The 24,747-nt window shown below is 44.4% G+C and overlaps 1 protein-coding gene across 1 annotated transcript; it reads right to left on the bottom strand.

Moving 5' to 3' along the window:
* Positions 1 to 371: 371 nt before the first annotated feature.
* Positions 372 to 11,378, bottom strand: SLC25A34 (solute carrier family 25 member 34). The gene is made up of 5 exons (XM_075277798.1): positions 10,720 to 11,378; positions 5,645 to 5,710; positions 2,940 to 3,092; positions 1,433 to 1,567; positions 372 to 1,358 (listed from the first exon to the last, which is right to left on the bottom strand). The coding sequence occupies exons 1-5, from the start codon at positions 11,119 to 11,121 to the stop codon at positions 1,182 to 1,184; spliced, it is 933 nt and encodes a 310-aa protein (XP_075133899.1). The 5' UTR covers positions 11,122 to 11,378; the 3' UTR covers positions 372 to 1,181.
* Between the last annotated feature and the right edge of the window lie 13,369 nt (positions 11,379 to 24,747).

The following is a 24,747-nucleotide window of genomic DNA, read 5'->3' as shown; positions in this document are numbered from 1 at the left end:
TGGCATACTGGGTGTAATTCTCAGTATTTGCTCTTAGATAGAGAGACAGACACACTGCACAGTACCACTTCTCTTGTCCTGTATACTGGTGTAATTCTCAGTATCTGCTCTTATTCTGTATGTAGGACACTGCACAGTACCACTTCTCTTGTCCTGTATACTGGTGTAATTCTCAGTATCTGCTCTTATTCTGTATATAGGACACTGCACAGTACCACTTCTCTTATTCTGTATATATGGACGCTGCACACTACCACGTCTCTTGGCCTGTATACTGGTGTAATTCTCAGAATCAGAGAGAGGAAAAAATAAATCACTATCTACAATACTTACTTTATATAGTAATTCACAAAAAACTCCAAACGCCAGACTTCAGGTAGATTTTTTTTATTTGTGACCCCTCCAGCTGGTGGTGCAGTACCCAAGGCACTTCTGTATTATACCCTGTCTGACCATGCCACCATCATGACATGACGTTATTACAGATGCTGGTTCTTGTACTCTAACCTTGGCTGTATCTGGGGTTGATTCCATGTTTGCATAGTTTTGATGAATCCACTAGGTGGAGCCGCTGTAGACATGTGCACCGCTAGTAATGGGTGATGGTGCTGTAGCATCAATGTCTAATAAACACATTAACCCTTCACTCACCTGTTTGCTGCTGGGAGTATAGTAGTACTAAATAGATGGACTGACCAAGGAGGTGACACTGAGTCACGTGATCAGGCTAAATATAGAGAGGTCACATGATCTAAGAACAGCATAACATCGACACCATATTTAATATTGCATCCGAATAATCCCCTCCCCCACAACAAGGGATGAACCCTAGTATAGGAAAAGTATAACTGGATTTGATAAATCCTGCAGCAATAATGAGAAATCTGCACCCTGAAGGAAAAATACTAGGGGGATGGGGGGCAGGGCGCCTGCACCCCAGATATTAAAAAATAACTAAGACGACAGTGAGCGTCTGCTCTCCACAGGTTAAGAAGATGCAGCATTGTATGCGTATAGTTCTTGCCATTGCTCAGCCCCTCTTGGCACAATAAACGTGAGCCTTTGCTTCTTAAGATCACCTTCTTTTTACTTTGGAACCGGTCTCTTCTCAATATCTCCATATGAGCCCTGAGAATATATGGGCCTATGTGAGGCCCGTTAGGTCCATGTTGTTCCTGCCCTCAGTGATGCTGATAATAGTACGTCAGCTTTCTCAGCTCTTCCCAGAAGAGCAGGCTGAGGATCGTGTGTGGCCCCAGGCGGACATAAGCTGGGACGATGCCCTTGTATAGTGCAAAGATGCCTTCTTTATGTGTGATCTTCAGGAAACAGTCCAGAAAACCCCGGTAGAGGCGGCCCTGTGGAAAGACAAGAAGAGTGAGGGGGAATTCAGAAGAAAAACCCAAAAATAAGACTCTGGACCTGCTCTTACCCGGCCCTCGATGTCCACAGGTTGGTTGTACAGTCGTGTGCTGACCACATCAAATGGTGTCATTGCAATGGCAACACCAACGCTGCTGATCATCCCACCGGCCAACGGCACCAGCCAGCTGTCATCGGAGAACCACTGGGGGAGATGGGGACAACAAAAAGTCCATTATTATACTTAAACCTACAAGGAGAGCCCTGACCCCCTACTGGGATCCAACAATGTATCCCAACCCCTACGCTCCGTGTAATCCCACATTAGCCTGTTACGCTAGGTTCAAACTAGCATTGAGGTTTATGTCCTTCGGGTCTGCTTGGGGACCTGAAATACAGAAACCCTATCTGTTTAAAAAGTGGCTACACGCGGACGCCTGCGGACCCCAAATACCATAATGGGGTGCGCCAGGTTTCTGTCCGTTTTTTTCAGAATTTTTTTTTTTTTTTTTTTTTTTTAAAGGGTATCAAACCATTACACATACTCTATACACTTGGTATCTTGGTAATGCAGACTCTGCATTGATCACTATGCAGAGACTTGGAGAGTAAGGGGGCGTTCACACTACCGTCATTGTCCGACAGGTAGTGTTCGCAGCTAATGTCCGTTCAAAATCTCGCACAGACATTAGGAGCGGACACTAGCTGTGTCCGTGACATTTTTCATTCATTTAAATGGTGATCGGGTGCGTTGTTTTGCACTCCGTGCCTGTCCTTAACTGTCCGTTTGTAAAGATGTCCGACTTTTTGAGCGGACAGAAAAACCCGACATGTAGGTTTTTTCTGTCCGCTTGAAAAGTCAGACATCTTTACAAATGGACACTTAAGGACAGGCACGGAGTGCAAAACAACGCACCCGATCACCAGTTAAATGAATGAAAAATGTCACGGACCCAGCTAGTGTCCGCTCCTAATGTCCGTGCGAGACACTACCTGTCGGACAATGACAGTAGTGTGAACGCCCCCTTACTGATCATGTGTGTCCACCATCACTTGGACAAGTACATTGCTATACACACTAAACACCAGGTGGCGCTGTACTATGTCAGTATAACTCTACACTGGATCACGTTTGACAGCACGTGAATGACAAATATTGTAAAGATTTTACAATATTATAGTTAAAGGGAGCCAGTCACCAAATCCTGCAGATTGATTCAGGCGATCCTTTGTGAACCGCTTCCTTCATTGCCAAGATATTGCCATTTTTGTCACTATGCAGATGAGCTCTTTGGAGCAATGAGGACGTTGCTGCTTAACCCTCTGGAGCAATGGCAATGCCCTCATGGTTCCAAAGAGCTAATGTGCATATTGGCAAGAACAGCAATATCTCGGCAATAGAGGTGGCAACTCAGAAAAGGAAAATACCACTTGATTCAGGTGAGTCTATGGGTTGATATGCTGGGCTCTGGTGTCAGGCTCCTTTTAATGCTGTGACAACTCCTCCCAGAGCTTCATCAATATTGCAGTTTATAAATGATCCACTTTCTTTCCATCAGGTGTTTTGTCTCCATTACCTTCTGTTTCTTGACCCACTCTTTGGCATTAGCAAACGTTGCCAACTGCACTGCAGATCCAACCATGACTCGCGGAACGGCTCCATTAACACCGCGCCACAGTCCCAAGATACCTTCCTTCTTGTAGATGTTCTCAAAGGCAGCACTGACACTCTGAGGAAGAGATAACAGGATTCATCAGAACATTACACCTTCTAGGCAGAACTTTGCTCCCTCTATCTCTTGACACATACATGGTGAGATACATTGCAGATTATTACACCAATGACCTCTCTGGAGATCTGCAGGACATTGCTCTTTAAATGTCAAGGGACAGCTCTTTTAACCCCGATGACGCTTTCACACAACCCTTGCAATAAGCGTCCCTGCCTGCTACCACGTCATATCACCTTTTTTTCCCCTTTGCTATAGGTTCAGCCATGTGAGCACCCGATGAGATTTTCTTGAGTCACATTTACAAGGTTCAGTTTATGAACTGGAACAAAGGTGAATGAAGCAAGAAAACAAGTGGAGGGAAGGATTCATGGGCTCACCCTCACTAAGACTCGTCTTTGCTCAGACCTAACACATTGGGAACAAACAAGATAGATGCTAAAATGCAATGACTACATTGTGATCGCACATGAGATCCCCCACACCTTATACCATCTATTGCTACTGACAACTAGCCTCCATATTATTTCTGAGAGGTTGTCACAGCTCCACCCCCTGTTGCTGACATCATTGATATAATAGCAATATAATGACATTGTAATCAGACATGAGATCCACACACCATACAGTTACATATATTCCTCTTATCATTACTGACAACCAGCCTTCATGTCATTTCTGAGAGGTTGTCAGTCTGACACCATTTTATTTTCTGTCTCGCTTTCTATATATATAAAGATATGCACACACTATTTTCTTGTGTTTTTCACAGCGCAGATGCTTAGTCCTGGCATTCAGTCTGTAATGATGTCAGTTCCAGATTAAGATTTATCAGGATTAACTTCATAATAGTAATTGTGACCAATAGTCAGAGATAAGAGACTGAGACGCCAGAAAATCTGCAACCATAGAGGAGGAACAGCTGGCAGGCTGAGATGTCAGACATAAGATGCTCTGTAGAGTCTTATTCTGCAAGTAGCAGGTTCATATGAGGAGTGTAGTCAGCAGATAATACAGATATTTGTTGTCAGGGGCGCACTGTCTCCTCATGTCTGTCTTTTTTATCTCCAGGTGATCATTTGTGCACGGAGATGGACATGTCTGGGAGACACTTATCTTTATCCTTCTTGTGTGCCAATAAGCATGAATTTTGGGGGCATTGGATTTCCTCTAGTTATCGCAGAGGGCACATGAAACATAAACTGTATGATCTTATAGACTCCTTTGTCTTTGCTCTGCTGGGAAAGGAACAGGAAGGGAGTACTCCTAGATAGTGGAGAAATTTAGGAAAATAGAGCATGTGATTCTGGCCCAAGATTTAATGCACTTTAGATAACAATGGTGCTGATTTCTGGGTGAAAACCCATATCTAGAGTTGCTGCCATTAGGTGTCTCGATTCTAGTCAATTTGCTGTTCACTTCCTGTTACTATGGAAGTGCTGTCCTTAGTTATCTTCAATCTCTTCACAGCTTGTACATGTCTGCAAACGAATGACTGAGAGGATTCTGCAACTTCTACAGTCTAAGGAGAGTTTAGTATGTACTTCTATATACTTGTGACTAAATGTTTGTTATTTCTAATGGGATGTTAGTCAGACAGAAAGCAACTTTCCTTATTGTGTCCAGATTTCACATTGTTAGACGAACAGGGCTAGTTAGAGAACTGCCTCGGGCCACAGAATCCACTTTAGTCTCTGCCTCCCATTGAAAGGGAGATTTATGGCAGAATATTTAAGACTTAAACCACCTCTAAATCAGCATGAAATCCCACCATGTGAACATACCCTTAGTCTGTCCTTTAATCCAACCAAATTTAGGAAGTGCAAGGTTAAAGCATTAGATAGATCTAGATCTCGCTACAGTCATAGTAGGCCTCAAGCCTCACATAATATAGCACAGTCGGCCATCATACAGGTGCCAATTCTACATGACAGATTGCAATATTCAGAGGTGTATATATACTGTATATTATAGCCCATAGTCACCTTAGTAGTGGAATAATGATTCACAGGGGCCGGGCCACAGAACTATTTACTGATTGGGTGACAATAAATTGCCAATGTCACTGTCATTAAACCACTCAGAGCAGGAGATACGGCTCCCTCCTACTGTGGACTTTGTATCCTGACACAAACTATTAACAACCAGGTACTGACTATACACATTGGCCCCAGGCTTGTGTAGAGATTTACAAAACAGTAGTGTGGCCTCTCCAAAAAGGTCTGTGATGTAATAATTTGCAGAATATATCTGGATGTATCTATCAGGTGCTAGTAGGGACAGAACAGTGTTCTGTAGAGAGGTCAGTGGTGTAATATTCTGTAGAATATATATCAGTATGTTTCCATCAGGCGCTAGCGGGGACAGAGCAGTGTTCTGCAGATGTTTAGAGAGGTCAGTGATGTAATAATCTGCAGAATATATCAGTAGGTATCCATCAGGAGCTAGCAGGGACAGAGCAATGTTCTGCAGAGTCTGTGGTGTAATAACTACAGCATATATCCCTATGTATCTGCATGGGCTTATAGAGGTTGGTTGCCTTCCAGTCTCACCTGGTGATTGTGCTGATGTCCCACAGCAATGGCGGCCACCGTCTGTGCCTGAAGATGCGTCTTTACCTGAAACAACAGAGCAGAGTTTTAGGTGTTGAATATTCGGTGGTCAGTACTGAGAAGATCACAAATGTCAAAGTTCTGGAAAATGAGAAGCGCATGGAGATATTGTCCAGCGTCGGCCAGAAGCGGCGTTGTACATACAATGTCACATATGATAGGGAAGCATTACACTCCTACACTCTATGATAGAAATTAAACTATAGAAAACTAGCTATACTTAGCACATGGACGGATCTCATTGACTTATACTGGGGTCTATCATGTCCAGCGTTACAGTGTGCCATTTTATTACCCCATAACCTTACACAATAGACTATGAACGCACAGTAAATAACATGGCACTTGGCGTCGTCTGTTCTCATACCAGTCACTATAATGGCGGTGACACAATGGGAGTCATGTACCCACGATTCAGCCATCATATGAGGATGCCGTGTCCCTCCCCCAATGGTTCCCGCCGACATACTGAAGCACCTAGTGATGTCACCTTGAATTTGCGTAGTATGAAGTGTCCTCAAGCCTGAAATACTGGCACAGAGGACGTTTGTAACAAGAGATTATGATCACATGCTGCAGGAGAGGGAACATGGCAGACAGCGATTGTTATTATTAAAGAAACGCTGGTCGTTGGGGGGGGGGGGGAATCTCCTAAAATCTATGGGGGGACCCGTCTGATGATAAATGAACAATGAATAATCTTGGGGTGCAGAATGTGAAGTGCAAATACTTTCTCATAGACTTAGTCTATCTGTTCTTCACCATTTAGATTTCTGTTCAGTTTATGGAAATATTCATGTTTACCTTCATAGGCTATGCAGATAAGCTTTCCATGGTGTTAAAAGAAAAGCTATAGATCAATGCTTGGTATCCACCCCCCTCCCTCCAAAAGACAAAACCCTAGTGATATGATCTGGGATTAAATCCAAGCCAGAATATCTCCTCCTAGAAGGAGACAGCTATTTTGTTTTTTTCTTAAATGGGTTTTCCCTACAAAGAGAAGACCACAGGACCTTTATACCGCCCCACATTCAACCTAAGTGGAGACTGGTTTAATGTGGGAGGAAGTGGTGGGGGTCAGCGCTCCCATACATTTTAATGGGAGTTGCAGAGATAGCAGAGTCCTGTACTTTGGCGCTTCCCGTAAAGTGAATGGCAGTGTTGACCACCAGCAGTCTGACCCAATTCAGCCTCAGTGTGCTCACCTTGAATGTGGATCAGGGGAAAGGTCCTGCAGTTTTCTCTTTGTGGGAAAACACCTTTAGGGCTCATTCACACTACGTATACGGCAGCTTATTCTGAACGTAAAACACGTTCAGAATCAGCAGCGTATAAAGCAGTTCCATTAATTTCTATGGGAGCCGGCATACGAGCGCTCCCCATAGAAATGAATGGGCTGCTTTTTTCACTTCAAGCACTCCCATTGAAGTGAATGGGAAGTGGCTGCGTGTATGGCAAGCTCTGCTCATGCCGAGCCGTATTCACTTCAATGGGAGTGCTCGTAGTGAAAAAAGCAGCCCATTCATTTCTATGGGGAGCGCTCGTATGCCGGCTCCCATAGAAATTAATGGAACTGCTTTATACGCTGCTGATTCTGAACGTGTTTTACGTTCAGAATAAGCTGCCGTATACGTAGTGTGAATGAGCCCTTAGCCTGGAGTCCTACGTTGCGGAAACGCAGCTTTATTTGTTGCAGATTTTGTTGCGGTTTTTTGAGTCAAAGCCAGGAGTGGATTGAGCAGAAGGGACAAGTATAAGAAACCTATTGAAGTCAATGGGAGGCTTTTTTTCCACACCAAATTCCTCACCATTTTCCTCCGTGTGAATGGGCCCTAAAAAGACCTTTTCTGCCCCACATCTCTGACTGCACTTAGCCAGGACCCTGGTTCTCACTTCCTTTTGGAGGAGATATTCTGGTTTTGACTTAAAGGGGTTGTCCCGTCACAAGGATCCTATCTATAATGCTTATTAATGTGAATGTAAGACTTTTCCTAAATACAATGCTTCAGCAAAACTGCTTTGTTTGGCCACTATATCACTTTATTCATTTTTTTGTGGCCACAGCTCTGACCTAGCTGCTCCTGAGTCAAGTGATGTGTCTGCTGCTCTCAGGGGGAGGGAGGAGGGGCTAAGTGCATGGGAGCGAGCCTGGAGGGGGGGGGGGTAGTTTACCCTTTGGGGGAAGGGGCCGCCAATACAGGGTTAGACGCCGGCACAGGTGAAGCCAGCAACATCGCTATGCTTCTGCCCTGCATGAAGCCAGCAGCGGAAGCGATGCTGTTATTTCGGGGGTGGGGGTGAGGAGCGGAATAACAGCATCGCTCCTGCCGCTGCTGGCAGGAAAAAAGAACGCTAGCGGTCTCCATAGACCACCATTGTGAGGGGGCGGATTATGACGTGGATTACGCACCATAATCCGCCCCCTCTGTGCCTGTGTGAACAGGTACAGACAATCCTGTGTGAACGGGTACAGACAATCCTCTGTGCACAGCCTGGACTGATCCCTGTTACCTGCACTGACAGTGATCTCCAGATCTGCAGCTTCCAGGTGGTGCACAGTTTTTTAGCATTCCCCGCCCCCATACCAGTATTGTTACAGGAGCCTGGCAGAATCAGCGCCACCGGTGCCAGGGACCTGCAGATCTGGTTTGTGTCGCTACAATGGCGGCTATGTGCTTGTCTCTCTGTAAACAAAGGCCTGTGTGCAGATCTTGGTATAAACTATATAGGGTGGGGGAAGTGATTCGTAGCAGAGCCAGAGATTTACTGAGTGGTCACCCCTAAAAAACAAGATGCCCAGTAACACCAGTCCTACAGTCTCCTCTCTGACAGATTGTGAAAAATTTAATTCAGCTAAATTCTGTTTCTAGGAAAGCCTGGTGACACCAATACAGTAGCCATTACAGCTCCCACAGTGTTTGTCACTCAACTTTCCCAGACTCCAGAATGGAGGATATAAGGGTATTTTCACACAGCAGTATTTTATGCCAGGAATAAAAGCTACAGAGAGAATGTGTAATGGAAGGATTTGTACGTCTTTTGTGTTTTGGACCAAATCCTAGTTTTGACTCACAAATAGTGAGCAGAATTGTGCTGTGTGAACATGTCCTAAGGGTGGATAAAGCAGTTTCGCAAACGCTGAGGAAGATGTGATGGAGGTTATGTGGGTGTAAAACAACTTTCCAAGACAAGGGTATAGGGAGATTGACATATATATATAGGACTGCAGGTAACATCTAATACATTATCTGTACTCAGAGAGTTATTACTGTGTTATCTGTGGTGTTACATAGGACTGCAGGTGACATCTACTACATTATCTGTACTCAGAGAGTTATCACTGTGTTATTTGTAGTGTTACATAGGACTGCAGGTGACATCTACTACATTACCTGTACTCAGAGAGTTATCACTGTGTTATCTGTGGTGTTACATAGGACTGCAGGTGACATCTACTACATTATCTGTATATAGAGAGTTATCACTGTGTTATCTGTGGTGTTACATAGGACTGCAGGTGACATCTACTACATTACCTGTACTCAGAGAGTTATCACTGTGTTATCTGTGGTGTTACATAGGACTGCAGGTGACATCTACTACATTATCTGTACTCAGAGAGTTATCACTGTGTTATCTGTGGTGTTACATAGGACTGCAGGTGACATCTACTACATTATCTGTACTCAGAGAGTTATCACTGTGTTATCTGTGGTGTTACATAGGACTGCAGGTGACATCTACTACATTATCTGTACTCAGAGAGTTATCACTGTGTTATCTGTGGTGTTACATAGGACTGCAGGTGACATCTACTACATTACCTGTACTCAGAGAGTTATCACTGTGTTATCTGTGATGTTACATAGGACTGCAGGTGACATCTACTACATTACCTGTACTCAGAGAGTTATCACTGTGTTATCTGTGGTGTTACATAGGACTGCAGGTGACATCTACTACATTATCTGTACTCAGAGAGTTATCACTGTGTTATCTGTGGTGTTACATAGGACTGCAGGTGACATCTACTACATTACCTGTACTCAGAGAGTTATCACTGTGTTATCTGTGATGTTACATAGGACTGCAGGTGACATCTACTACATTACCTGTACTCAGAGAGTTATCACTGTGTTATCTGTGGTGTTACATAGGACTGCAGGTGACATCTACTACATTATCTGTACTCAGAGAGTTATCGCTGTGTTATCTGTGGTGTTACATAGGACTGCAGGTGACATCTACTACATTATCTGTAGTCAGAGAGTTATCGCTGTGTTATCTGTGGTGTTACATAGGACTGCAGGTGACATCTACTACATTACCTGTACTCAGAGAGTTATCACTGTGTTATCTGTGGTATTACATAGGACTGCAGGTGACATCTACTACATTATCTGTATATAGAGAGTTATCACTGTGTTATCTGTGGTGTTACATAGGACTGCAGGTGACATCTACTACATTACCTGTACTCAGAGAGTTATCACTGTGTTATCTGTGGTGTTACATAGGACTGCAGGTGACATCTACTACATTATCTGTACTCAGAGAGTTATCACTGTGTTATCTGTGGTGTTACATAGGACTGCAGGTGACATTTACTACATTATCTGTAGTCAGAGAGTTATCGCTGTGTTATCTGTGGTGTTACATAGGACTGCAGGTGACATCTACTACATTACCTGTACTCAGAGAGTTATCACTGTGTTATCTGTGGTGTTACATAGGACTGCAGGTGACATCTACTACATGATCTGTACTCAGAGAGTTATCACTGTGTTATGTGTGGTGTTACATAGGACTGCAGGTGACATCTACTACATGATCTGTACTCAGAGAGTTATCGCTGTGTTATCTGTAGTGTTACATAGGACTGCAGGTGACATCTACTACATTATCTGTACTCAGACATTGATCACATTTAGTTAGATGACAGACTTAGCTCTGCTACATATGTGGTTCATGAACAGTGGAAGAAGACATTGTCTACAGACTGAGTGGCTACTTACCAGGTATGCTGGACTCCCCACTAATGCCCCCAGAGCTCCAGCGATTGCCCCAGCCGCCACGTTGCCCCCTGGCTGATCGGTCAGCCCCATATCCTCGGCATGTGAGTACAGGTAGAAGCGCACTCCATTCATCATTCCCTGGTACAGCAGTCCCGCCGTCAGCCCTTTCTGCAGACCCCGTAGTCCATCTGCTTGACCAACAGCCACCATGGCCTGCAGGACCCCGCGGTAATGTCGCGTGTATGACCCCCGTGCTCGCAGTTCTCCCTGCAGCTGCAGCCTTGTCTTCACCACTTCCAGAGGGTTAGTAAATACACACGCCATGCAGCATGCAGAGGCTCCCAGCACAAAGTCCACTGATGGAGCGATGTACATGGCTGGACGAGATGGAGGGGTCGCCATTCTTATATGTAGAGATAAATAATGACGCAAAAGATTAAGGAGACATAAAATGTCCAACAGGTGCTGGCGGTCACTGCAGAGACATCATTCTTTCCATTGCCACCTGCAGCAAATACTTCTCATCAGATAGCCATTGCACGTGTTCTCAGGTGTCAGCTCAGCTCAGTGACATATACAGGGCCATGAAGCTTGTATCCTGTGCAGTGCAGCCATAGGGCTCCTGTCTGCTCACTCATCACCGCTGGGATCCTAACTCCCAGCATCCAGCCCTCCATCCTGCCCTGACCAATCTGTGGACTCTTACCCGCACACACCTCCAGCACCCTGGGGAGGGAACAGTGGGGATGGCCAGCCCAGCCGCTCATCACATGTGGGGGAAAGGTCACCGGCTGCTGCCTCCTCGCCACTGCATTTCCTGGTTTATGTCCTTGTTTTCTTACTGTCCCTTTAAGTGTGATCATCAGGAGAACAGTGATGTACTCGTGTGACATTATGCGCTCTGTGGATCATGTTAGGGATTATTTTGCCATTTGTATTGCTAGAGAAATTTATGGGAAAGACAAGAAAATAACGTAAAAGAGATACCATTATAGTCTGGAGTGTTATACAGATGCAATGCGGTCGTATGCATGTAGTCTGTTATCTGCAATGACAGATATGCAAAAAAAAAAACCAAAAACCTACGATCCCTATACTCGTATCTATGAGTTTGTTCCGCACATACGGACAACAATAGGACCTGCTCTATAATTTACGAATAGTTTCTACGGCCCGGATACTGATCAGTAAAAAATACAGACCTGTGTAAGGGGTCATAGAAATGAATGGGCCAGTATACTATCCCTAATTGTGGATAACATTACAGAAACCAACTACGGTCGTGTGCATGGGGGCCTTGGGTGGAGAAGGAAATCTTACGGGAGAATACACTGGCACATCATGATTTATGACAGATTTTATTCTTCATATTAATACATGATATACAGATGATAGGTTATACATTTACATAAAAAGAATTGCAAAGCTAAAGCAAAGCTGCGCATGTTCTTTAATATTGGTGTATTAGGTACAAGCAGTGGTATAAATACCGGGGATAGCAGCTGCCACAGGGCCCAGGACATTAGGGGGCCCGGCGAGCCCATGATGTTTTAATAGGTTGTTACCTTCTGAAGTAACCCCAGCAAGTAACGGACCCAGTTTACTTACCGATCCTCACTCTGGCTCATGGCCGTCTGGGCTTCCTCTTCTGCGGAGGCGGCTGTGAGAAGGAGCGGGGATTGGTAAGGCCGCAAGCCCTCAAACCCCAACAGACACCGCTATCATTATACTCTGAAGCCAGGAGATGTGAGGGGCCATAAAAAACAATGTTACTTACCTCTCCTGTGCTCCGGCAGGCTTCGGGCCTGCTTAGTGACGTCACGCAGGCCAAGTTGCATCCTTATGCATCGCAGCGCAGGCCTGGCTCACATGATGTCTGGTCCAACATTGAAGATGACCAAAAGTAGAAGAGAGTGCGCCAGAGCCAGGGAGAGCTAATTAAATTTTTTTTTTTTTTTATGTTTGTATCCTTCCCTGGGTCTCCGATCATCAATAATTGTTCATGGGTGGTCCGCAATTGGGCATAATAGTGTGTGCAGGGGCCACTATGGGGCATAATAGTGTGTGCAGGGGCCACTATGGGGCATAATACTGTGTGCAGGGGCCACTATGGGGCATAATACTGTGTGCAGGGGCCACTATGGGGCATAATAGTGTGTGCAGGAGTCACTATGGGGTATAATACTGTGTGCAGGGGCTACTATGGGGCATAATACTGTGTGCAGGGGCCACTATGGGGGATGATACTGTGTGCAGGGGCCACTATGGGGGATGATACTGTGTGCAGGGGCTACTATGGGGGATGATACTGTGTGCAGGGGCTACTATGGGGCATAATACTGTGTGCAGGGGCCACTATGGGGGATGATACTGTGTGCAGGGGCTACTATGGGGCATAATACTGTGTGCAGGGGTCACTATGGGGCATAATACTGTGTGCAGGGGCCACTATGGGGGATAATACTGTGTGCAGGGGCCACTATGGGGGATAATACTGTGTGCAGGGGTCACTATGGGGGATAATACTGTGTGCAGGGGTCACTATGGGGCATAATACTGTGTGCAGGGGCCACTATGGGACATAATACTGTGTGCAGGGGACACTATTGGGGATAATACTGTGTGCAGGGACCACTATGGGGGATGATACTGTGTGCAGGGGCTACTATGGGACATAATACTGTGTGCAGGGGCCACTATGGGGGATAGTACTGTGTACAGGGGCCACTATGGGGGATAATACTGTGTGCAGGGGCCACTATGGGGGATAATACTGTGTGCAGGGGTCACTATGGGGCATAATACTGTGTGCAGGGGTCACTATGAGGGATAATACTGTGTGCAGGGGCCACTATGGGGTATAATACTGTGTGCAGGGACCACTATGGGACATAATAGTGTGTGCAGGAATTTGGGTTTCTGCGGGGGGGACGGCAATGTCAAATATATGGCTATTTGACAACTTTAGCTGTGACTCTTGCAGTGTGAACATAGATCATCGTGTTGCCCTTCGACTCCTTAACCAATGTAAGTGAATGAAGTTGCATTGTGACCCCAAGTGTGCCACGATAGCAACTTCTAGTTGCAATAAGATCGAACACTGCTGGATTTTATTTGCTGCACGCTGTCGTGTCACCCTTGGCATTACAGGGCAACTCCATTCATTTACATTGGGGAAGGAGTTACGGGATGATGGGAGTGGCATCAAAAATCGTCATGTAGCCCTGGCCTCACACAATATTACTCGACTTTAAAACCGCTGTCACAGTATGAGTACATTAGTCAGTGACTTGACCTAATAATAAAGTGCCTAAAGTTAAATGTGATCAATGTGATCAGCCCTAGGGGCAGTTTGAGTGTGCAGGGGACTTGTATGGGGGAGCAGAAGGATATAAGAGTCATGTTTGCACCCCAAACCTTAGCTCCATAATTCTAGAGATGAGGAAGAGACATAAATCTGCTCATACATGGACAGACTGACCTGTAGACAGAGCAGTACAGGGAGCTACACCAAGAGAAAATCGGTGTCCTCACCAGACACAGGACTGACAAACAGTGCTCTGTACTATGCCACCTGGTGGAGAAAAGACACAATGACAAGAGCGGATTGTGGGAGATCAGAGGGAATGTGTGAAGATTAACTAATCCTGTGTATAATACCCTCAATCCAACCACTGAGAACACTGAACAGCTGCAGAACATTGCTCGGTCCTCTCTTGTCTCTGATACCTAGATTTCTGTATTTTGCAGACAACGGATTTACAGAAAATTGAACATTGAACATTGAACATTGAAGATGACCAAAAGTAGAAGAGAGTGCGCCAGAGCCAGGGAGAGCTAATTAAATTTTTTTTTTTTTTTATGTTTGTATCCTTCCCTGGGTCTCCGATCATCAATAATTGTTCATGGGTGGTCCGCAATTGGGCATAATAGTGTGTGCAGGGGCCACTATGGGGCATAATAGTGTGTGCAGGGGCCACTATGGGGCATAATACTGTGTGCAGGGGTCACTATGGGGCATAATACTGTGTGCAGGGGCCACTATGGGGCATAATACTGTGTGCAGGGGCCACTATGGGGCATAATAGTGTGTGCAGGAGTCACTATGGGGTATAATACTGTGTGCAGGGGCTACTATGGGGCATAATACTGTGTGCAGGGGCCACTATGGGGGATGATACTGTGTGCAGGGGCCACTATGGGGGATGATACTGTGTGCAGGGGCTACTATGGGGGATGATACTGTGTGCAGGGGCTACTATGGGGCATAATACTGTGTGCAGGGGCCACTATGGGACATAATACTGTGTGCAGGGGACACTATTGGGGATAATACTGTGTGCAGGGACCACTATGGGGGATGATACTGTGTGCAGGGGCTACTATGGGACATAATACTGTGTGCAGGGGCCACTATGGGGGATAGTACTGTGTACAGGGGCCACTATGGGGGATAATACTGTGTGCAGGGGCCACTATGGGGGATAATACTGTGTGCAGGGGTCACTATGGGGCATAATACTGTGTGCAGGGGTCACTATGAGGGATAATACTGTGTGCAGGGGCCACTATGGGGTATAATACTGTGTGCAGGGACCACTATGGGACATAATAGTGTGTGCAGGAATTTGGTTTCTGCGGGGGGGACGGCAATGTCAAATATATGGCTATTTGACAACTTTAGCTGTGACTCTTGCAGTGTGAACATAGATCATCGTGTTGCCCTTCGACTCCTTAACCAATGTAAGTGAATGAAGTTGCATTGTGACCCCAAGTGTGCCACGATAGCAACTTCTAGTTGCAATAAGATCGAACACTGCTGGATTTTATTTGCTGCACGCTGTCGTGTCACCCTTGGCATTACAGGGCAACTCCATTCATTTACATTGGGGAAGGAGTTACGGGATGATGGGAGTGGCATCAAAAATCGTCATGTAGCCCTGGCCTCACACAATATTACTCGACTTTAAAACCGCTGTCACAGTATGAGTACATTAGTCAGTGACTTGACCTAATAATAAAGTGCCTAAAGTTAAATGTGATCAATGTGATCAGCCCTAGGGGCAGTTTGAGTGTGCAGGGGACTTGTATGGGGGAGCAGAAGGATATAAGAGTCATGTTTGCACCCCAAACCTTAGCTCCATAATTCTAGAGATGAGGAAGAGACATAAATCTGCTCATACATGGACAGACTGACCTGTAGACAGAGCAGTACAGGGAGCTACACCAAGAGAAAATCGGTGTCCTCACCAGACACAGGACTGACAAACAGTGCTCTGTACTATGCCACCTGGTGGAGAAAAGACACAATGACAAGAGCGGATTGTGGGAGATCAGAGGGAATGTGTGAAGATTAACTAATCCTGTGTATAATACCCTCAATCCAACCACTGAGAACACTGAACAGCTGCAGAACATTGCTCGGTCCTCTCTTGTCTCTGATACCTAGATTTCTGTATTTTGCAGACAACGGATTTACAGAAAATTGTTCTGTCCTGTCTACCACTTAACAGAGTCATATATATTGCAAGTTATTACATCCCTTTCCTCTTTACATTACTGTGTTTTCTCTGTCTCCTAATATACAGATGTAGCAGAGTTAACCCGAAATTCTAGATTTGGTTAAATCGCGTGAAATCTCATTACAGAAAGTCATTGGAAAATGTTTTTTTAATGCATTTTCATTGATTTTTGTTGCCCTCTGTAATAAGGTATCACGCTGCAGTAGTTCAACCAATTGCAGAGATTTGAGTTAACTCAGCTCCATGTGTATAGTGATACAGTCCTATGAAAAAGTTTGGGCACCCCTATTAATCTTAATCATTTTTAGTTCTAAATATTTTGGTATTTGCAACAGCCATTTCAGTTTGATATATCTAATAACTGATGGACACAGTAATATTTCAGGATTGAAATGAGGTTTATTGTACTAACAGAAAATGTGCAATATGCATTAAACCAAAATTTGACCGGTGCAAAAGTATGGGCACCTCAACAGAAAAGTGACATTAATATTTAGTACATCCTCCTTTTGCAAAGATAACAGCCTCTAGTCGCTTCCTGTAGTTTTTAATCAGTTCCTGGATCCTGGATAAAGGTATTTTGGACAAACAATTCAAGTTCAGTTAAGTTAGATGGTCGCCGAGCATGGACAGCCCGCTTCAAATCATCCCACAGATGTTCAATGATATTCAGGTCTGGGGACTGGGATGGCCATTCCAGAACATTGTAATTGTTCCTCTGCATGAATGCCTGAGGATTTGGAGCGGTGTTTTGGATCATTGTCTTGCTGAAATATCCATCCCCGGCGTAACTTCAACTTCGTCACTGATTCTTGAACATTATTCTCAAGAATCTGCTGATACTGAGTGGAATCCATGCGACTCTCAACTTTAACAAGATTCCCGATGCCGGCATTGGCCACACAGCCCCAAAGCATGATGGAACCTCCACCAAATTTTACAGTGGGTAGCATGTGTTTTTCTTGGAATGCTGTTTCTTTTTGGACGCCATGCATAACGCCTTTTTTTTATAACCAAACAACTCAATTTTTGTTTCCAAAATGAAGCTGCCTTGTCCAAATGTGCTTTTTCATACCTCAGGCAACTCTATTTGTGGCGTACGTGCAGAAACGGCTTCTTTCTCATCACTCTCCCATACAGCTTCTATTTGTGCAAAGTGCGCTGTATAGTTGACCGATGCACAGTGACACCATCTGCAGCAAGATGATGCTGCAGCTCTTTGGAGGTGGTCTGTGGATTGTCCTTGACTGTTCTCACCATTCTTCTTCTCTGCCTTTCTGATATTTTTCTTGGCCTGCCACTTCTGGGCTTAACAAGAACTGTCCCTGTGGTCTTCCATCTCCTTACTATGTTCCTCACAGTGGAAACTGACAGGTTAAATCTCTGAGACAACGTTTTGTATCCTTCCCCTGAACAACTATGTTGAACAATCTTTGTTTTCAGATCATTTGAGAGCGGGCTGTCCATGTTCGGCGACCATCAAACTTAACTGAACTTGAATTGTTTTGTAGAAAGAAATGGTCCAAAATACCTTCATCCAGGATCCAGGAACTGATTAAAAGCTACAGGAAGCGACTAGAGGCAAAAGGAGGATGTACTAAATATTAATGTCACTTTTCTGTTGAGGTGCCCATATTTTTGCACCGGTCAAATTTTGGTTTAATGCATATTGCGCATTTTCTGTTAGTACAATAAACCTCATTTCAATCCTGAAATATTACTGTGTCCATCAGTTATTAGATATATCAAACTGAAATGGCTGTTGCAAACACCAAAATATTTAGAACTAAAAATGATTAAGATTAATAGGGGTGCCCAAACTTTTTCATAGGACTGTATATTCTGCAGATTATTACACCATGGACCTCTCTAATGTTCCGCTGGATACTGTTCTGTCCTTTTATTTGGTTGTCATTCATGTATAATATATCTGAAGACTAATAATGTCACGGTTGTCACTTACATTTAGTCCATATATACAGTACAGACTAAAAGTTTGGACACACCTTCTCATTCAAAGAGTTTTCTGTATTTTCATGACTGACAATTGTAGATTCACACTGAAGGCATCAAAACTATGAAGTAACACACGTGGAATTATATACTTAACATAAAAGTGTGACACAACTGAAAGTCTGTCTTATATTCTAGGTTCTTCAAAGTAGCCACCTTTTGCTTTGATTCCTGCTTTGCACCCTGTTGGCATTCTCTTGATGAGCTTTAAGAGGTAATCACCTGAAATGGTCTTCCAACAGTCTTGAAGGAGTTCCCAGAGATACTTAGCACTTGTTGGCCCTTTTGCCTTCACTCTGTGGTCCAGCTCACCCCAAACCATCTTTCAGGTCTGGTGACTGTGGAGGCCAGGTCATCTGGCGTAGCACCCCATCACTCTCCTTCTTGGTCAGATAGCCCTTACACAGCCTGGAGGTGTTTGGGGTCATTGTCCTGTTGAAAAAGAAATGATGGTCCAACTAAACGCAAACCGGATGGAATAGAAGCCGATGCCAGATGCTGTGGTAGCCATGCTGGTTCAGTATGCCTTCAATTTTGAATAAATCCCCAACAGTGTCACCAACAAAGCCCCCCACACCTCCTCCTCCATGCTTCACGGTGGGAACCAGGCATGTAGGGTCCATCCTTTCACCTTTTCTGCGTCGCACAAAAACACGGTGGATGGCACCAAAGTTCTCAAATTTGGACTCGTCAGACCAAAGCACAGATTTCCACTGGTCTAATGTCCATTCCTTGTGTTCTTTAGCCCAAACAAGTCTCTTGTGCTTGTTGCCTGTCCTTAGCAGTGGTTTTCTAGCAGCTATTTTACATGAAGGCCGGCGGCTGCACAAAGTCTCCTCTTACCAGTTGTTGTAGAGATGTGTCTGCTGCTAGAACTCTGTGTGGCATTGACCTGATCTCTAATCTGAGCTGCTGTTAACCTGCGATTTCTGAGGCTGGTGACTCGGATGAACTTATCCTCTGCAGCAGAGGTGACTCTTGGTCTTCCTTTCCTGGAGCGGTCCTCATGTGAGCCAGTTTCTTTGTAGCACTTGATGGTTTTTGCAACTGCACTTGGGGACACTTTCAAAGTTTTCCCAATTTTTTGGACTGACTGACCTTCATTTCTTAAAGTAATGATGGCCACTTATTTTTCTTTACTTACGCTGGGTTCACACTAGCGCCCGGACTCCGTTTTCAGGTTTCCGTCTTCTGCATGCAGAAGACCGGGTCTGGCCGTGAGCGCCGGTGAGCGTTTTATGCTCTCCGCCACGAAACCGCTATTTTAAACCGGACACAGAGTACTGCATGTCTCCACATGTGTTACTTCATAGTTTTGATGCCTTCAGTGTGAATCTACAATTATATAGTCATGAAAATACAGAAAACTCTTTGAATGAGAAGGTGTGTCCAAACTTTTGGTCTGTACTGTACTTCAGCAGAGACCACATCACAATGGACAGGAGACAATTTGTGATTTCAGTTGATAAAAACCTTGCATTGGCCGGTTAGCAGACATTTTCACCTGGTCCATTAGTTGTTACCAGCTTCAAAGGCCGAGATGTCAGCCTAAGCATGGTTCACATTAGCGTATGTGTTCTGTCCGGAAGGAGTCCGTATGGAGACCCCCCCCCCCCCCAGACGGAATACCAGCGCAATTGCAAGTGCTGTACTGTAAAAGCTCAGGGATCCCATAGACTATAATGGGGTCTGTGTGCTTGCCGCGCACTGCCCGCATGAATCAATTTTGCGGACAGTCTGTGGCAAGCACACGGATCCCATTATAGTCTATGGGGTCTGTGAGCATTTACAGCACAGCGCTTGCAATTGTATTCTGTTCGGGGGTTCCTCATGAGGACTCCCCCAGTCAGAATACATACACGAATGTGAACCAGGGGTTGCAGGTGTCTGCTGCCTCCCAGCAACACTGTCCTGTATCAATCACAATATAGGACAATATGTCACTGGGAGGCAGGGACTCCTTGCATCATAGATAACTATACTGCTAGGAGTCCCGCTCCCAGCACCAAGTTCAATCCGGTAAATCTGACTGACACACGGTCGTGTGCTGCTATCCTAAGCCTGGGGCCCCACATAGAGTATACGCCTTGATTTGTTCGCAGCATTTTACAATTGCATTGCAGAAAGATATCTGCAGCAGACATGCTGTGATTTCACAAAGTATTACATTATTAATTATACCTACAGAAACGCTGGTATTTTCGGTATAGCTATAATAGGGACAGGAAATCTGCAAAAGAAACCTCGACGGACTTTCTGTGAAATGTGCTGCGAAAAAAAATGCAATGCCTTTTCTCCATGTTTTTTTTTTTTTTCTCCTTAGCACTTTCTTGGCTGTGACTCGCTACGTGGGTCCTTAAAGGGTAAAGGGGCATTTCATTTATAAGAAGTTACCTCCTATGCAAAGGAATATCCCTATGACCTAATAAACAGCAGCCGCAGGATAAACAAGTACAAGTGTAGACAATAAGAGATGAGACCTAATATAGAAGTTAGTGAACCCTTTCCTGTATCTAATAGGTTACAACATGGTAGGAAGAATGCAATGAGGATACTGCAGCCATTAAGGGGTTAATTCAATGTATAAAAAGAATGCAGTGCTATTAGTAAAACCATTTACAATTTACAGAAAGCTTACATTGAAGTTAGAAAAGCCCAGTGTGGCTATATATAGAAGGCAGACGTGTAAGCATGGGCATAACTACCAGGGTGCAGCTGCTGTGGGGGCTAAGGGGGCCCATGGGGGGCTGGGGTACAATGAGTGACATATCTGTGGCAGATGGAAGGAGATGTGGAAAACTAAATGTGTTTCCTTTACTTTACAGGGACATCATATTCCCTGCATGTGGCATCATTATAAATACTGTATTCATATTCTGTGGTGGTACACAATGACGAATGCTGAATTTCCCCATAATGGGACTATAAAGGATTATCATCTTATCTTATGATCGTTTTGTGTGTGTTATATCTGTGCCATAATGTCAGTGTTCATGTTGTGTCATACTGTGACATCACTGTATAGATTATCCCTGTACTATGACATCACTGTGTGTATTATCTCTGTACTGTGACGTCACTGTGTGTATTATCTCTGCACTGTGACGTCACTGTGTGTATTATCCCTGCACTGTGACGTCACTGTGTGTATTATCCCTGCACTGTGACGTCACTGTGTGTATTATCCCTGCACTGTGACGTCACTGTGTGTATTATCCCTGCACTGGTGACGTCACTGTGTGTATTATCCCTGTACTGTGACATCACAGCGCTGCTTAGGTGTTCATGTAGAGTGAGACTCCATTACAAGTTTTGCTATGTATCTCCTTGTTAAACCCCTGATTTGAGATTAGTGACACAAGGGTAAATATAATATATAGGGAGACATGGGGGATAGACAGACGGACAGGGTTGATTGCAGTAAGTAGCTTTTTTCCTTCTGGTTGGAAACTAGGATGTGTTATCTAGAGTTTGCATTTCCTCTTAGCCGCACCCCTTGTAAAGTCCACACGACTTATTTCTGCTTCTACTATCAGCAGTCACGTCTTCAGTACACACCATACCTGCCCATACTATAACATTGCTTATGTGTATCTACTACAGCTCATGCTTCTTTTCTTTCACTCTGCAGACTCTTCCCATTACTCTGCTACACATTAATGTTGGATTGTCTGGCCAAAGAATCTTATTCCAAAACTGACTCACCTTTTCATAAGTTTTTGAGGAACGCGAACGTTTTATCTGACTTTTCTGTTCGTATTAAAGATGTGTATTGTCCAATCATCTCTTGCAACTCCTGATAAGGATCAGAGACTTGGGACTGCCCAGTCCTTGTTACTCTTCTGAGACGTAAACCACTGCCGGAGGCGTCTAGCAGCAGCTTTCTCCCCAGGTCTAATTTATATACACCGCTAGGTCATGGACAACGGATACCTAAAGTGTATTGTCAGTTTACCATTAGTTTGAGAGAACCCTGTGGATTCATAAAGGTGTCTCAAGTGTAGACATTCACAAGACTATGCCTCCCTTCTTGAGAGTGCTCAATGTTGTGGAGGAAGATTCTGTGATCATCCTCTTTTGTCTTCCATCCTTTCTAGGACTTTTGGCACTTCGGAGCCCACCAGAACCTTTCTTCTTTTATAGGAAACCATACCAACAACAGGGTGGACTCCCATTATACTGCCAGCAAAAGAGGAAAGTGAGTTTTGCAATGTTTACATCGTTGTGGGACACCGGGTGCTTACTGAATTATAGGGCAGGATTGTTGAAGACAGAGGAGATCACAAAATTAGCAAAGGTGGTAGAGAAGGGTACGGTGAAATCTTATGGAAATACAGATTGTATATTATACACTTTTTTTTGCTTTCCAACAGATCATAACAGTAGAAAAATGTAGTCACCCTAAAAGGGGGTTAAGCCACAAAAAAATATTTATCTTCTGCCAATAGGATAGGGCATCTGCATCCACCTCCACTACAAAGGTAAAATGCAAACGTTCTCAGGATCGGTGCGAGTCTCATCGGTCAGACCCTCAACGAACAGAAACTTATCTGTCACAAAGATAAGCTAAGCTTCAATGGCATTTCAGCTAATATAGAGCATATGTTGTGGTCATGTCCATATCTGGAGAGTTTTTGGCAGAGGGCAGTACATATAAATAACACTGTATATCTCTAGTGAATACCGATCATAAATTGAGAGGGATATTATATAACTGTAAAGTCCCTTGTATAGTATCAGATCTGTGGTGAGCAGAGACGTCAGTGCTCTATAGGTATAAATCCTACCCAGACAGCCGTGATGTGTATGCCTCCTGTATAATATAACTTAGGGCAGGGATCGGCAACCTTTGGCCCTCCAGCTGCTATAGAAACATCGTCCAGCAGGAGCCATTCACTTCTGTGGGTAGCTCGCAGAACAACAGACAAGTATGGATGCTAGGAGTTGTAGTTCCACAACAGCTGGAGTGCCAAATCATGCCTACCTCTGTGTAACAGTGACAACACTAAATCCAGGACAGCACTGATATCACATCTGAATAGTAGTAATGTCACATTTGTCTAATATAACACATACCTGGAAAGCAGTGAAGTCACAGATATAGAATATAAAGTAATCTCAACCTCGTGTATAATAGAATATATCTCTGGAAATAGGTGAAGTCATTGCAATATAAAATAGCTCATATCTGTAGGTAAAAAAACACATGCCCAAAATACAGCAGATATTACACATGGAGTGCAGTGATGTCACCTCTATTATAAAACAACATGGGGAGAAGTGAGGTCATAGCTGTAGAATATAACATATTCGGGAATGCAGTGATGTCATTTTTTTGTTAACATGTCTGGAAAGAGACATCATTGCTTTAGTATATAAAGTGTGAAACAAAACCTATTTGGCTCAGCTCACCATATCTTCATAGTGTCACATATCATATTGCTAAGTGCAGATGTCTTTGTTGACATGACCAAGAACCACTTAAGTTCTTCTATAATGTACCTGGAGAGCAGCAAAGAGATCATGGCTGCTGTATTACACAGGAAATGACATCACCTGCTGTGTAATAGAGCACCTAGACAGCAGTAATGTCACTTCCCGTGCACCTAGACAGCAGTGATGTCACTTCCCGTGCACCTAGACAGCAGTGATGTCACTTCCCGTGCACCAAGACAGCAGTGATGTCACTTCCCGTGCACCTAGACAGCAGTGATGTCACTTCCTGTGCAATGGAATAGCTGGACAGACTTATTACTGCTGTAAATCCCTATGGTCAGACGGCGACAACAGAAACATGAGGCGCAGGATAGAAGTGGCACAGTGGTTTATTTTGACATTGCCACCAATGAGTGTGAACATTTAGTGTTTATTTACATACATGGAACAAATAGTATTAGAGGCCAAGATGAAGCAGAGCTGAAAGTGAGTTACAAGCAGCCACCACATCTTCTCCCTGCAGGTCTCAGAAGTCAGGACTAGAACATGGTACCAAGACCTTAGTATATTAGGCCACTACCTCCAAAAATCTTGTAAACCTGCTTGGATCAGAAGTTTAGACCATATGGGCACCTGACTGCCCTGCAACATACCCAAGGGTCAGACCTAGAATCCCTGCCAGCTCCAACTACCCCCATAACCAATATTAGCTGAAGGAGGTCGAATAAATATAAAGTTCCACAAGGCACCAGAGTCGGGACCGATCTGTAAGTAAATATCGCAGGATGGCAGAGCCGGCGCTGACAACAACATTGATAACTGCCCAAAATAGTCAAGAAATGAAATCCAGAACCTTCCCTGGAAATAAAACATTAATACTACGCGGCGGTCAGCGCACACACAGATCAGGGCGATCCCTCCAGGTATAGCCCACTCCCCTAGCTCGCCACCACATGTGCAAATTATTATTATTATTAAAATATACTCCATTGACTTGTCCGAGCTGCCATCATTCAGTGCAAAGGGTTAAATAAAGGTGCAGCAGAGGACCTGAACT

The sequence above is a fragment of the Leptodactylus fuscus genome, chromosome 6, assembly GCF_031893055.1.
Source record: "Leptodactylus fuscus isolate aLepFus1 chromosome 6, aLepFus1.hap2, whole genome shotgun sequence".
In the NCBI taxonomy this organism is placed as follows: Eukaryota; Metazoa; Chordata; class Amphibia; order Anura; family Leptodactylidae; genus Leptodactylus; species Leptodactylus fuscus.
The sequence above is the reverse complement of the archived record's forward strand: the minus strand, read 5'-3'. Positions and strand labels throughout refer to the sequence as shown.

Coding starts and splice junctions, on each gene's coding strand:
- SLC25A34 (XM_075277798.1), bottom strand. CDS start 11,121: ATGGCGACCCCTCCATCTCGTCCAGCCATGTACATCGCTCCATCAGTG. Junction 5,711..10,719: donor TGGGGAGTCCAGCATACCTG/GTAAGTAGCCAC, acceptor CTGTTGTTTCAG/GTAAAGACGCATCTTCAGGC. Junction 1,359..1,432: donor CTGTGGACATCGAGGGCCGG/GTAAGAGCAGGT, acceptor GTCTTTCCACAG/GGCCGCCTCTACCGGGGTTT.